Below are 12,500 nucleotides of genomic sequence, written 5' to 3'. Positions count from 1 at the left end.
AATGAGAAATAGTGAGAGAGAGAGAGAGAGAGAGAGAGAGAGGACCCAGATCCAGGACCAAATACAGAAATAAGAAAATTGGAGACATGAACAGACCCAGGGCGGGTCCCTGTAGATCTCTCGACTAATCGTACACACAGCCAAAATTGCCGCAGCTATACCAAAGCACAAATGGCTCTCGAGACTTCTGATGCGTGGAACTACATACACTGCTAAATGATCGACCATGATGGACTACTACAATGGCCAAGTAGACTCATTAAATAAGATGGGCTAAGCTAGTTGATTAAAGAAGATTTACTAAAGCTTATTCCAACAAACAATACCTCTAAAACACTTTCATTTTTATTCTAACTATCAGTTGGTTAATAATGTTAAAATCTCTCATCTCATGTGTCCACAGCGGAATAATCCAGTTTCAGTGTGTCTGAGTGAAGATGAACTTGGGGAGGAAAAGTAACAGTGTGGGCATAATTTAGCCGAACAAACACTCACAAGTGCTCTAGGAAAGAACATATGAGCGAGAGAGACAGGCAAAGAGAGAGGGAGAATGAGAGCAAACAATGTAGACAGAGTGTGTAAGAGTGGCAGAGCAGGAGCCGAACAGAGGGAAAGAAAGAAAACAAAAAGAAAGAAAACAGAAAACGTACAAGACCAGAGAAGAGAAGACCAGAGAAGAGAAGACCAGAGAAGAGAAGAGAAGACCAGAGAAGAGAAGAGAAGAGAAGAGAAGACCAGAGAAGAGAAGACCAGAGAAGAGAAGAGAAGACCAGAGAAGAGAAGACCAGAGAAGAGAAGAGAAGAGAAGAGAAGAGAAGAGAAGACCAGAGAAGAGAAGACCAGAGAAGAGACGAGAAGACCAGAGAAGAGAAGAGAAGAGAAGACCAGAGAAGAGAAGAGAAGACCAGAGAAGAGAAGAGAAGATCAAAGAGAAGAGAAGAGAAGACCAGAGAAGAGAAGAGAAGACCAGAGAAGAGAAGAGAAGAACTGAAAGTAAGTAAGTAAGAGGCTGACTGCCCCAGAGAGACCCACCGTGCTTCTCTACATCAATGGCTGGACTATTCCACAGGACATTTCTGAAGAATGGCACAGAAACATGTTCAAGGACTAAGAGCTCACACGAACAGCTGAGAAATGACAATTTCTCAGTGGGCTACCTTCTCAAGAGGCCCCAGCGGAACAGTAATTCCAGACATAACTTTTTTTCACGCGGGTTCACCCTCAAACCTAGTCTTAGCTGTAATTCTGTTATATATCACCACAGTTTGCTTTTTTGTGCGTGTGTATCCTTGAGCGCTTGGATGAAGTCAGGTGGTCTTGACTCAAACTGCGTAAACTGCAGCCGACCGTATTATGACACATGGACGTTCCCTCCCAGTTCTGAAAAGGACTGGCAAAGACTCCCAGTCTGCAGGAGAGTTTATTTCTGACTCACTTTCTCAAAGTACCTCCTCTACGTTTAAAGGAGGAAACGAAAAGAAGGCATGTTGGCTAACGCCCTGGCCACCAAAGACCTCACAAGAAGACCTTCTGCTCATCACAAAGTAGATACATGACTGCCAAAGTGCTTTGGGGGCAGGGTTTTTGGACACACAAGGGACGGGTTTTGGAATATCTCACCTTGCTTGCGGACCTCGTCCACGGCGGTGACCAGCTCGTCCTTCAGGTCCTGGCTGTCCTTAGCGATCTGCTCCCCCTTTTCCAGAAAGTTCTGCGTGGCCTGCTCCACAGACATGGCCAGCACGTGGGCTTTCTTTGAGCGGCCTTTCTTCTTACTGGATGGCCCTTTGTTGCTGGTGTTCACCAGGGTGGTCACCTGCAAAGAGGCGGAGTCAGGTTAGTGGGCCGAGTTAGGCCGCAAAGCCCATCATTGGTCAAGCGACTGTAGGACTTTTCTGGGGCTGAAATAAAATGACTCCCTTCTTTAAAACGATGCAGATGGATTTCTGGTCACATGCAGGAGAGGGGGTAGCATATCCAAGCGCTCGCTCATTTGTATTGCATTACAAAGTACATGCTGCGGGTTCTTTTGAATTTCACGGCCGGTCTCTCCTAGACAAAGCCCCTCTTCCTCCGTGAGGAGCGGGAGGAAGGTGACGTCACAGGGCTCGCACCTGTGCCGAGCAAGATGCAGGACCACCAGGAACATCAGAGCATTCCCTCATAGGGCAGATCAAACAGATTTTAACAGATGAATGCCTGTTAAAGTGAAGAAAATCACCATGATTTTCAGGTACCGGTGTTTATATAATGACTGATTTATAAATAAATAAATAAATGTTCACTGTGCTATGTGTAACTGTTCCACTGTAGCTTAAGTCTGGACTCTGTCCCTCTTATCTTTAGGTGATGTGTTATAGGTTTAAACAGTTATGTTACAGAGCTTCCTTAAGGGCTGGGCTGAGATGTTCACCACCGCTATCAGGTGGCGGGGGGGTGTTCTTACCCTTCAGCCCTGACACTAACCCTAACCCACACACATCAACAGTGCTGTTATGCAGCAGTAGCACATCTAAACTGAAAAAACATGCAACGTGCAGACAATTTCTGTAAACCTTCAGGGTTTGAATAAAGCCGATGCGCGACCACAGGCCTTGAGGCCTGGCTTTAGGTAGCCACCTTTAGGTCATAGCACGCTCTTCTCTCAGGGGTTAAACTCAATTATGTCACTACAATGAGGAAAACATACAGCAGACAAACCGCCGCCTCTATATTCTGAAAGCGTACCCCGGAGCAGAGCCATAAGTCCTAAAGCAGGACTTGGCCCTTCAGTGTAGCCGAACTGAACGAGCACGGGTGGAAAATTATACGACTGAGCCGTGCAAAACTTTCAAGTCATTTTGGTGACAGTCAGAAGCAGAACAAAGTGGATTTCCATGCAGTCGGCTTATGGAAAGCTTGGGGAAATTCCTGCTTTGGTTCCTTGAGAACGAGGTCTGAAAAAATCCATAGTATCAACAAAAATAAAATCCCCAGACTCTGGACTATTTGGAATTTCTGGTTATAGGTACTGACAGCAATAATGGAGAAGGTCAGGCTTGATAGAGGCTACGCAAGAAAGGGTCGCCTTGTGTGGAACAGACGCTATGCACCAAAACTCTGGAGTTGTGCAAAGGTCTGGACATCCTTATTCAAACTGAGTTACCAACATGTGCAAGCAGTAATTGGGTAAGGAACGTGACAAGAATTCAATGAAGACATGACTAAGACATTTATCCCAGACCAAGAATTATCATGTGGAAAAATTGGGGATCAGACGCACAATGGAAAATAAGCCCACAGCATTAGTCAGTGCTACCGTCACGTGCATTACTTTAGGGAGGCGATTTAACGTTGCCACGCAGGACAAACACGTTAAACCTGACCTTGTGCTAAGCAAGATCAAGATTCTCAGGAAGAGTTGACAACATTTACATAAGATACATCAGTAACGATCATTAATTCAACCTTCTGCCGACAAATGCAGAGAATGGAGCATAAATGAACAAAAATCTGAATGTGCCTGTTTACAGCGCTGTCAAAGACCATCACAAAGTCAAACACGGTGACACTCACTGGAGCAAATACGACCAGTTACGGAGTTACAGAGATGTTGTCACAAGCATTAGTGAGCTACGTGAAACAAAATTCCATCCAAATTTGTAATATGCACGGTATGCAAAACAGATCTTTACAATTCTCTCTACAGCACAAACATGGAAGTCACGACATTAAGCTGACACCTTTACCCAAAGTGACTTACAACTATAACTGAACACAACATGAGTAACTCAGGGTTAAGGGTCTTGCCCACCTGCAGCAGCCTGGTGGTGATGGGACTTGAACTAGCAACCTTTTGATTACCAATACAGTACCGGAGCTACTCCCCGAGCCCAGCTTTTCCTTTAATGTTGAAATGATTTTAATATTGTAACCTCCACACCGTACAAATAAGCAAATATGCTTATAAAATATGATGAAATATGCAATACAGTCAAATATAGCACAAAGACATTTGAATAGTCAAATAAAATTAAAGCAGATATATTACAACTGTACGATCAAAGTATCAATCCTTCAGGTCAATGACAACAACAACCATAAACAAACCTTGGGAAAAATCTCACCTCTATGATCATTCATATCCATATTGCTATTCTGGAAAAAGAAATAACCCTAGAGACAAATGACGGGTGCCAAAAAGACAAATGAAGCCAAAAAATAATAATTACCATTGCAACTAACACAAAAACAGGACCTCTAAAAACAGGAGCGAAGCCAAGCACAATATCCAGAGCTCAGACTCACATACAGGTCTTTCACAGCACATTTACACGTCATCATAAACCATTATAATTAGCAACCACTTTAAACAGACTTATCAAAGGCAGGCAGCTAAAGTCTATTTGCTCCTTATTCTGAAACTCTACCAGTGGCAGCCTTATCCTCTCTGGCTCTGAGCCCATAGATTTAGCCATTGCCGCAGTGGCTGACACAGTCGGAGTTGGCCACCCTGTACTTCCTCGGTCTCTCTGCTTGGCCAATAGTGGACTACGGAGTTGATTTCTTAAGCGTTGTGGTTCCATTATCGTAAAGGCACGCTAGAAGGCTGTAGGCGCATGAGTCAACCACTGCATCAAAGCAGCTGGACGAACTCAGACGCAGGAATGACACTCGGTCCTTGCCGAACGGTGAGTGGCGTTCAGTTACGCAATGATAACTGCACGCGGGTGAGCTGCAGGGTCAGCCCACTCTTTTAATTAAACCTACGTCTGTATTAAAGTGAGCACCAGCCACCAGTTTCGCCGTCATGACAGCGCTAAGCCGAGATGAACCAAGCACGGTTTACTTCAGACTAAAGCAACAGTGAACCGCCGGCAAGCAGCCGTGGGAACAAGGCAGTGACCGCAAAAGGCAGACCAGCAATGACGTGAGGCTGCGCGGATATTAATTTCTTTGTCTTCTTTGTTAATTTCCTTTCATCTTTTCACTCGCTATTTTTTTTTTTCGCTCTTTTCTAAGGGCAATTATGCCAGAGGGCAACCTGGAATAGATCTGCTGTCATCGTTTTTTCTTTGCGCTTTTCATTTTCTGTTGTTTCTGTACTCCTCAGCAGATTAAGAAGCACAAAAAAATATCCCAATTGATTAAAATGTCTTTTCTTCTGGCCAATTAAAAACCCAGACTGGAGACAGTAGAGTCCACGGCTGCCAGAAACCGCAGGTTAATTGCATTTCTTGACCATAACTGGCTTTCAGACGCGTTCAACCTGTCGATATGTACAGTCGGCCGTTTCCACGGGAGGCTTCACTTCGTGACCTTCACGACTTTTTTTGGCACATGACAAAGGATACTCTGAAGTCCCGCGGCAGTGCTGGGCGGCGGGACTGCCTCGTCCGTGAGGAGGACTCCACAGAAAACTCACTAAGCCATCCGCTTACACTGATAAGAACACATCTAAAAAAAATGCCCTTCAAACTAAACTCCTTTCTCCTTCACAGTGCCTGTGCTGCTGTCTCGCCTCTCACGGTCCGTCTGCGGCTTCTCCTTTATCGTCTCCGCAGGGAAACGGAATGGCGGACCCCCGGCGAGTTTACGACGTAGACGACGCACGAAGTGTTCGGTGCCTCATTCCATCTGCACGCCGTAAGACTGCTCCCCTCACAGCAGGCTGCGAGATTAGAAGCGCCTGCCTTCCTGGGTTTAACCCAAAACTAAACCTCCGGCACCTTTGGCAAGCAATTCTTATTAATCTGTACTGTAATACCACAGAAGATAGACATATTAAGCATTTAAGGAGGTAGACACAACATGCTTTGAATGCTAGATTAACGAATGACTTGAGAAAAGGTCCCACGTAGCCCACGGCTGGCAGGGTGAAACAGCCTTTGGCAGGTTTTCCTAGACCACTTAGTGCCAGAATGGGCTCCAAGCTGTGGAGAAGCACAGTGTCTGTACTGGAGGTCTCCGCGAGAACCCGGTACACTGCAAAAAAAAAACACCCAAAAAAACCAACAACAACAAAAAAACAGGCCTTCGGCTACCAGCCAATACCACCACATTTATTCAACACACCGGCGGAATCCAGAGCGCAGAACTAATCTCAGCACGGAGGGAAAAGGGCAGAGAGAGAGAGGATGAGGGGACAAGAAAGGAGGGAGGGGGAGGTCAGAGGTACCACCCTACACTCTGCCCTCCTCCCACGGCAGATATCCGTCCCATGGCATTGTGGGATGCTTTAACCGCGTGTGAGAGAGGGAGGGGAAACGTAAGGGGCGACAGAACACAAACAAGCCCCAAGACGCAAAACAGAAGAAAAATAGGAGAAAGTAGATAAAGGTCAATGAAGTGCATTTAACTGCAGCTAGTTTCTAAATGTGAAAGTGTACGACCATAAATCTACTGTAGTCTGACTGTGTGTGTGTGTGTGTGTCTGCCCTGTGTGCAGGGCTAAAGTAATTTCATTCATCACTCACACAAGTGGGTGCTGGGTTTGCAGAGAGACCTCACACGCAGATCACGTCATCCCTGCCCTGATGGTACTATAAAGACAGTGGGGCTCTGATGTTCTCTTGGCTTCAGTGGGACAGTCACTAATAGCACTGATTCTCAGCGGAAGATGGACAAAAAAAAAGGCCCCCAGGCTTTGTCTGGTCCTTAGGTGCAGTCCCAAAGCAACATTACATTTGCAGTGGCAATCGGTGCACACACTGTAATTCATTTTTTGGCAAAAACGTATCCCTAGCAATTCACTACATGCCAGCTCTCTCTCTCTCTCTCTCTCTCTCTCTCTCTCTCTCTCTCTCTCTCTCTCTCTCTCTCTCTCTCTCTCTCTCTCTCTCTCTCTCTCTCTCTCTCTCTCTCTCTCTCTCTCTCTCTCTCTCTCTCTCTCTCTCTCTCTCTCTCCCACCGATTTTCAAATAAGACCGGTTCAAATACTGACATTTTTGGCCTCTGTCAACAGCAACAAATAATAATATACGAACACGTTTGACAACAGACTTGAAACGCTTCCTGATATTATTGTTACAGCGTATCCATACATTCCAACAGCGTCAGGGGCTGTTGGCAATTAACAGGCAGCGACTGTAAGTTGTCACGCGGCTACGTGGCAGGAGAGTCTGTCCTGGCAGCAGGAAAAAGGACAGCGTGAAAGGAGGAGGCAGGGAGGCAGGGAGGCAGGGAGGGAAAGCCCTCGGGGAAGAGTGAGTGAGGAGACAGAGGGCCGGAGACGAGGGCCCGCACGCCCGCACCAAGGCATCACCAGCGCTCAATTCAAAGGGGAATATCTTCCCGGCAGCACAGCGGAGGTCGAATGTGACAGTTCGGAGCGAGGCTGACGAGGAGTGTGCAGGACTTAGTCAGAGAGGCTTCGGCCTGCCTGCATGAGAAGCCAGCCAAACATAGCCGCGCGTCAGCAGCAGAGCCGTGCGAGGTCCCGGCGACGGCTGTGAGCGGAGCGGGAGGGCTGCGGTTTGCATCAAAAGGCGGCTGGCTGGTAGATCCAGATAGCCTGGCTAGGGCGATGCTAATTTGAAGCAAAGCCAACTTCACGCTCTTCGGTCCCGCCTGTGTGTCACCGGTTTAGACAGAGAACTGGAATGATTCTTTGGTCTGATGCACAACACGTCACTCCCAGTATCATAACGGGAACACAAGCAGCCTTGGTTCCCATCAGACCCGCCCCAGACACGGCTTTAAATACCACAAAAACTACAGAGACCAGCAGCAGTAAAAGACATATTTGCTGTCTGTATGTTTTACAGGGTTATTGTAAAACGCTATTAAAATGTTAGTGTTGATGCTACTTGCTGGCTGCAAAAATCACTTTTGGCAGTGCAAGCAACAAGATGCGATAAAACTGCCAGTGGGATATTAACAGCATGCATGTGCTAAGTGACCGTAACCTGCGAATGGGACGTAGTAAAGCCCCGGGCCGTTGCGGACGTCCTGCTAGACTAATGTTGTGGTCCTCTCGTCGGCCTGTGCTTGGCCACGGAACAATAACACTGGGCTCGCGTGATCCGTTCTGCACAATGGCCAGCACAGCACATTTAGACGTGTGGGCGTTATCCACAAGCATTGCAGGTGGCGCGTCACTTGGGCCGCATGGTTAATTTAAGGCCCAGTGCTGCTAATGAGAAATCCAAGCGGTAGTAGACACCAATTAGCGTGACGTAATTTGCATGTAAATTTGATTTTGCGTCATTGGCTCCTTGGGGTGAAGTGGAAGCCTGATAGGATGACTCAGTCAGGAGCAGCTAATCTCACCGTGATTCTCACAGTGACCTACGGCCTGCATACTGTAACTGTGTGTGTGTGTGTGTGTGTGTGTGCGCACGGGTGCGTAACTCTGTCTCATGCATAGTGTATGAGGATGTTTCTGCACATAGGTAAACATTATGCAAAGGATTTTGGGGGGAGAAAGAGAGAGGGAGAGAGAGAGAGGAAGGGAGAGGGAGTGAGAGAGAGATGGAGAGATGGAGAGAGAAAGCAAGAGAGGGAGAGAGAGAGAAGGAAAGAGAGGGAGAGAGAGAGAGAGGGAGGGAGAGAGAGAGATGGAGAGAAAAAGCAAGAGAGGGAGAGAGAAAGAGGGAGGGAGAGAGAGAGAGAGAGAGAGAGAGAGAGAGAGAGAGAGAGAGTGAGAGAGAGAAATGGAGAGATGAAGAGAGAAAGCAAGAGAGGGAGCGAGAGGGAGAGAGAGAGAGGAAGAGAAAGAGAGGGAGAGAGAGAGAGGGAGAGAGAGAGATGGAGAGATGGAGAGAGAAAGCAAGAGAGGGAGAGAGAGAGGGAGAGAGAGAGAGATGTTTTCTTATTCTCTTATTATCTTATCAGCAGAGCCTCGTCAGTCCTTTCCTGACTCACCGGTTCAAGCTCGTGAATCCATTCTGCATGCAGTGATAAAAGTCACATCCTATACTCTCAGAAGGCCTACAAAGGAATGCCAAGGCCCCGCCCACCCCGCCCCCAGACACCAGACACGCCTCTCCACGCTGCGCAGTAGCAGCCCAAGGTCAAGGTCACCGTGTCCATCCAAACACAGAGGAACGATGCCATGTTCACATCCTCAGGATGGCCTGGCCCGCTTGGACACGAGTCTCAATGCACCACGCCACCTTCGGACGGTGCTAGAGGAAGGAGGTTGGGGCACGCAGGCAGACAGAAGCAGCCAAGCTCGGAGAGACACTCGAGCCGTGAGGCGCACGGCGTGAGAACAGGAAACAATTTTTAAAAACATGGCAGCGTGAGGGTAAAACGGCGGGGAGAAGGGGCAGCTGGTTAATGCGTGTGTACTGCAGCTTAGAACCCGCACATCTGGGGTTGTGTGTGTGAAAGAGCTACACATTGCTTCTTGCCCCACATGTTGCCTGGGGGACCTCGCTCCAGCCTGAACACACCCAGCAGAGGCACATGCAGATCCACCCAATTTTTGTGTGTTTTTGTTTTTATTTTTGTATTTGTTTTATTTTCTTACTTTTTGTTTTTTGTTTTTTTCCCAGAAAGCAGCGTTACAGAACAGCAGCTGTATAACACAAACGAGCACAAGCCGATGGCGGGTGTGGGAGGAAGAAACTCCCCAAGGTGTCATGAAGCTCCAGAAAAGCACCGTTTGCCTCTCACCAGACGGGGACGTGGACGTCACGCTCACATGCTCGGGTCGTGCGGACTGCAAGACAATGGTCCAGACTGCACGGAACATAACCAGACGTACGAGGATGCTCCAAGAGCTCGGAACAAAGGGGATGGGATTATCCGTAGCGTAACCGCCTGAAGTTCCCTTCAATTCCACGGTCAATGCCCCGTTCGACCCATAGCTGCCGCAGCGGTGAACGTGCGGCTGTTCCTGAGGGAAAGCGTGTCGCAGAGGCCGGGAAATTTCAGAAGCCTGGCCATCTTTGGACAACACGCGTGGTAACATCAAAACAGGCAAGAACGCGACAGAAAGCTACATGAACGTGCGTCTGCAAGGAGACAGAAAATCGACTTAAATTAGCTTGGTTGGGCAGCGGGGAACTTAACTAAAATCAGAAAACACAAACAGCACTATGCACTATTAGCCCGAGACAAGACCTGCCCCCAGCCCAAAACAAATAAACAGCAATAAATAATCTGACTTGATGGGGACAGAAGGTGGCACTGATACAGGCATACCGCGTCTGTTGATGGTCTGTTCGTGGAGGTTAATGATTATGAAAACGTTGTGCTTTTGACTACACGCTTCAGCCCTGATCACGTTGAACTGGAGGGTAGCTGAGCATACGGCAGACGCATTAGCGGTGCGGTCTGAGGACCACCGAGAGGCCGTCGGAGGCCACGCCAGGTAACAAACACAAGGGGCCAGGAACTGTGTAGATGGCAAAAAAAAGGTTTGGCTTCCAATTTTCCCATCGCACTCGTAAAGTGCCAGCAAAAATCTCTTGTCAGAGAAGCCACTGCTTGAAATAAAAAGCGCGATGTGTAACCAGATGCAATGAGTTTATCTTGGGCAAACACCAAAGCAAAAAAAGCTAAATAAATATAGAGGCAATTAGTAACAAGTAATAATTTAAGGAAGAGTCTTGTGTAAACATACATACAAACACACAAATCCTAATGCTAAATGCTAAAGCTAATAAGCGGTTGTCTGTTGTCATTTAGAGTTGACAACCATTAGCAGTCCTTCTGTGGAAAATGATGAAACCGTAGAGTAACACATTCTGAAACAATTAGAAGACATGGGGAACGTGTGTTGTTTAAAGACTACAGACGTGAGATTGTCGTGTTTGGGATGCCGGCCGCAGGACGTACACCCACTTTGCACAGTGTTGCCTGTCTCAACTGCTTTATTTCATCAATCTAGTGAGATGCACTGCCTGGCCAAAAAAAAAAAAGGTCACCAGCTGGATTCAACTAAGCAAATAGGTAAGAGCTTCCCATTGGATAATTACTGCATGGGTGATTGTTTCAGCTGGCAACAAGTTATATAACCTTAACTGATGTAGTGAGTGGCTTTTGATTTGTTAAACAGCCATGTCGAGAGACACGTCCTGTGGTCGTGGAAAAGATGTTCATCTGTTTCAGAAGGGTCAAATTATTGGCAAGCAGAGAAAACAACTAAGGAGATTGCTACTAAACTACTAAAATCGGGTTAAGAACTGTCCAACACATTATTAAAATGTGTTGGACATCTTTGAGGAATGAATGTAGTCAGAAAATAATCTTGAATGATTCTGATTGGCGATCACTTCAATCGTACAAAAACAACAGTAGAACTCAGGGATATGTTTAATAGTGAAAGTAAGAGCATTTCCACACGCACAGTGCGAAGGGAACTCAAGGGATTGGGACTAAACAGCTGTGTAGCCTTAAGAAAACCACTTGTCAGTGAGGCTAACCGGGAAAAACGGCTTCAATTTGCTAGGGAGCATAAAGATTGGACTCAGGAGCAATGGAAGAAGGTCATGTGGGCTGATGAGTCCAGATTTACCCTGTTCAAGAGTGATGGGCGCATCAGGGTAAGAAGAGAGGCGGCTGAATTGATGCACCCATCATGCCTAGTGCCTACCGTACAAGCCGGTGGGGGCAGTGCTATGATCTGGGGTTGCTGCAGTTGGTCAGGTCTAGGTTCAGCAATGTTATGTGCCCAAAGAATGAGGTCAGCTGACCACCTGAATATACTGAATGATCAGGTTATTCCATCAATGGATTTTTTCTTCCCTGATGGCACGGGCATATTCCAAGATGACAATGCCAGGATTCATTGGGCTCAAATTGTGAGAGTGGTTCAGGGAGCATGAGACGTCATTTTCACACATGGATTGGCCACCACAATGTCCAGACCTGAAACCCATTGAGAATCTTTGGGATGTGCTGGAGAAGACTTGGCACAGTGGTTCAAATCTCCCATCATCAATACAAGATCTTGGGGGAAAAATTAATGCAACTCTGGACAAAAATAAATGTGACATCGCAGAAGCTTGTGGAAATGCCACAGCGAAAGCGTGCCGTAATTAAAGCTAAAGGCGGTCCAACGAAATATTAGAGTGTGCGACCTTTTTTTTGGCCAGGCAGTGCATTTCTAAAGCAGAAAAAACAGAGTTGTGTGTGGGTGGTGATACGATGGAGTGAAGGGCACTAGATGAGCAAACAAAAGTACAGAAGTGTGTCAGGGAGAAGCAGCCTGAGGCTGAAGGGTGGAGCTGCAGTCTGGCCTCTCTCTCTGTCTCTCACACACACACACACACACACACTCACACTCACACACACACTCACACTCACACACACTCACACACACACACTCACACACTCACTCACACACACACACACACACACACACGCACGCAAACTCACACACACTCACACACACACACACACACACACACACACACACACTCACACACACACACACACACACCTTCCAAGATCATCGTTCATGCGTTGCCTTATTTGACGCTTGCTTGCCTCGCCGGTTGCAGGAGTTAACTGGTGACTGGACACACCCCAGAGGAGAAGAGGGGCAGTTACAGACACAAGAACTGAGA

The 12,500-nt window shown here is 47.2% G+C and overlaps 1 protein-coding gene across 5 annotated transcripts in view; it reads right to left on the bottom strand.

Moving 5' to 3' along the window:
- Positions 1–12,500, bottom strand: part of ctnna2 (catenin (cadherin-associated protein), alpha 2) — a 307,160-nt gene that overhangs the window by 259,012 nt on the left and 35,648 nt on the right. For all 5 annotated transcript variants that reach the window (XM_035529730.1, XM_035529729.1, XM_027012569.2 and 2 more), the window contains exon 3: positions 1,621–1,816. In XM_035529730.1, coding sequence (XP_035385623.1) covers positions 1,621–1,816 — 196 coding nt within the window. The remainder of the gene's footprint in view (positions 1–1,620; positions 1,817–12,500) is intronic.

This window comes from Electrophorus electricus, chromosome 9, assembly GCF_013358815.1.
Source record: "Electrophorus electricus isolate fEleEle1 chromosome 9, fEleEle1.pri, whole genome shotgun sequence".
In the NCBI taxonomy this organism is placed as follows: Eukaryota; Metazoa; Chordata; class Actinopteri; order Gymnotiformes; family Gymnotidae; genus Electrophorus; species Electrophorus electricus.
Note: the sequence above shows the minus strand (reverse complement) of the source record. Positions and strands in the feature narration are given on the sequence as shown.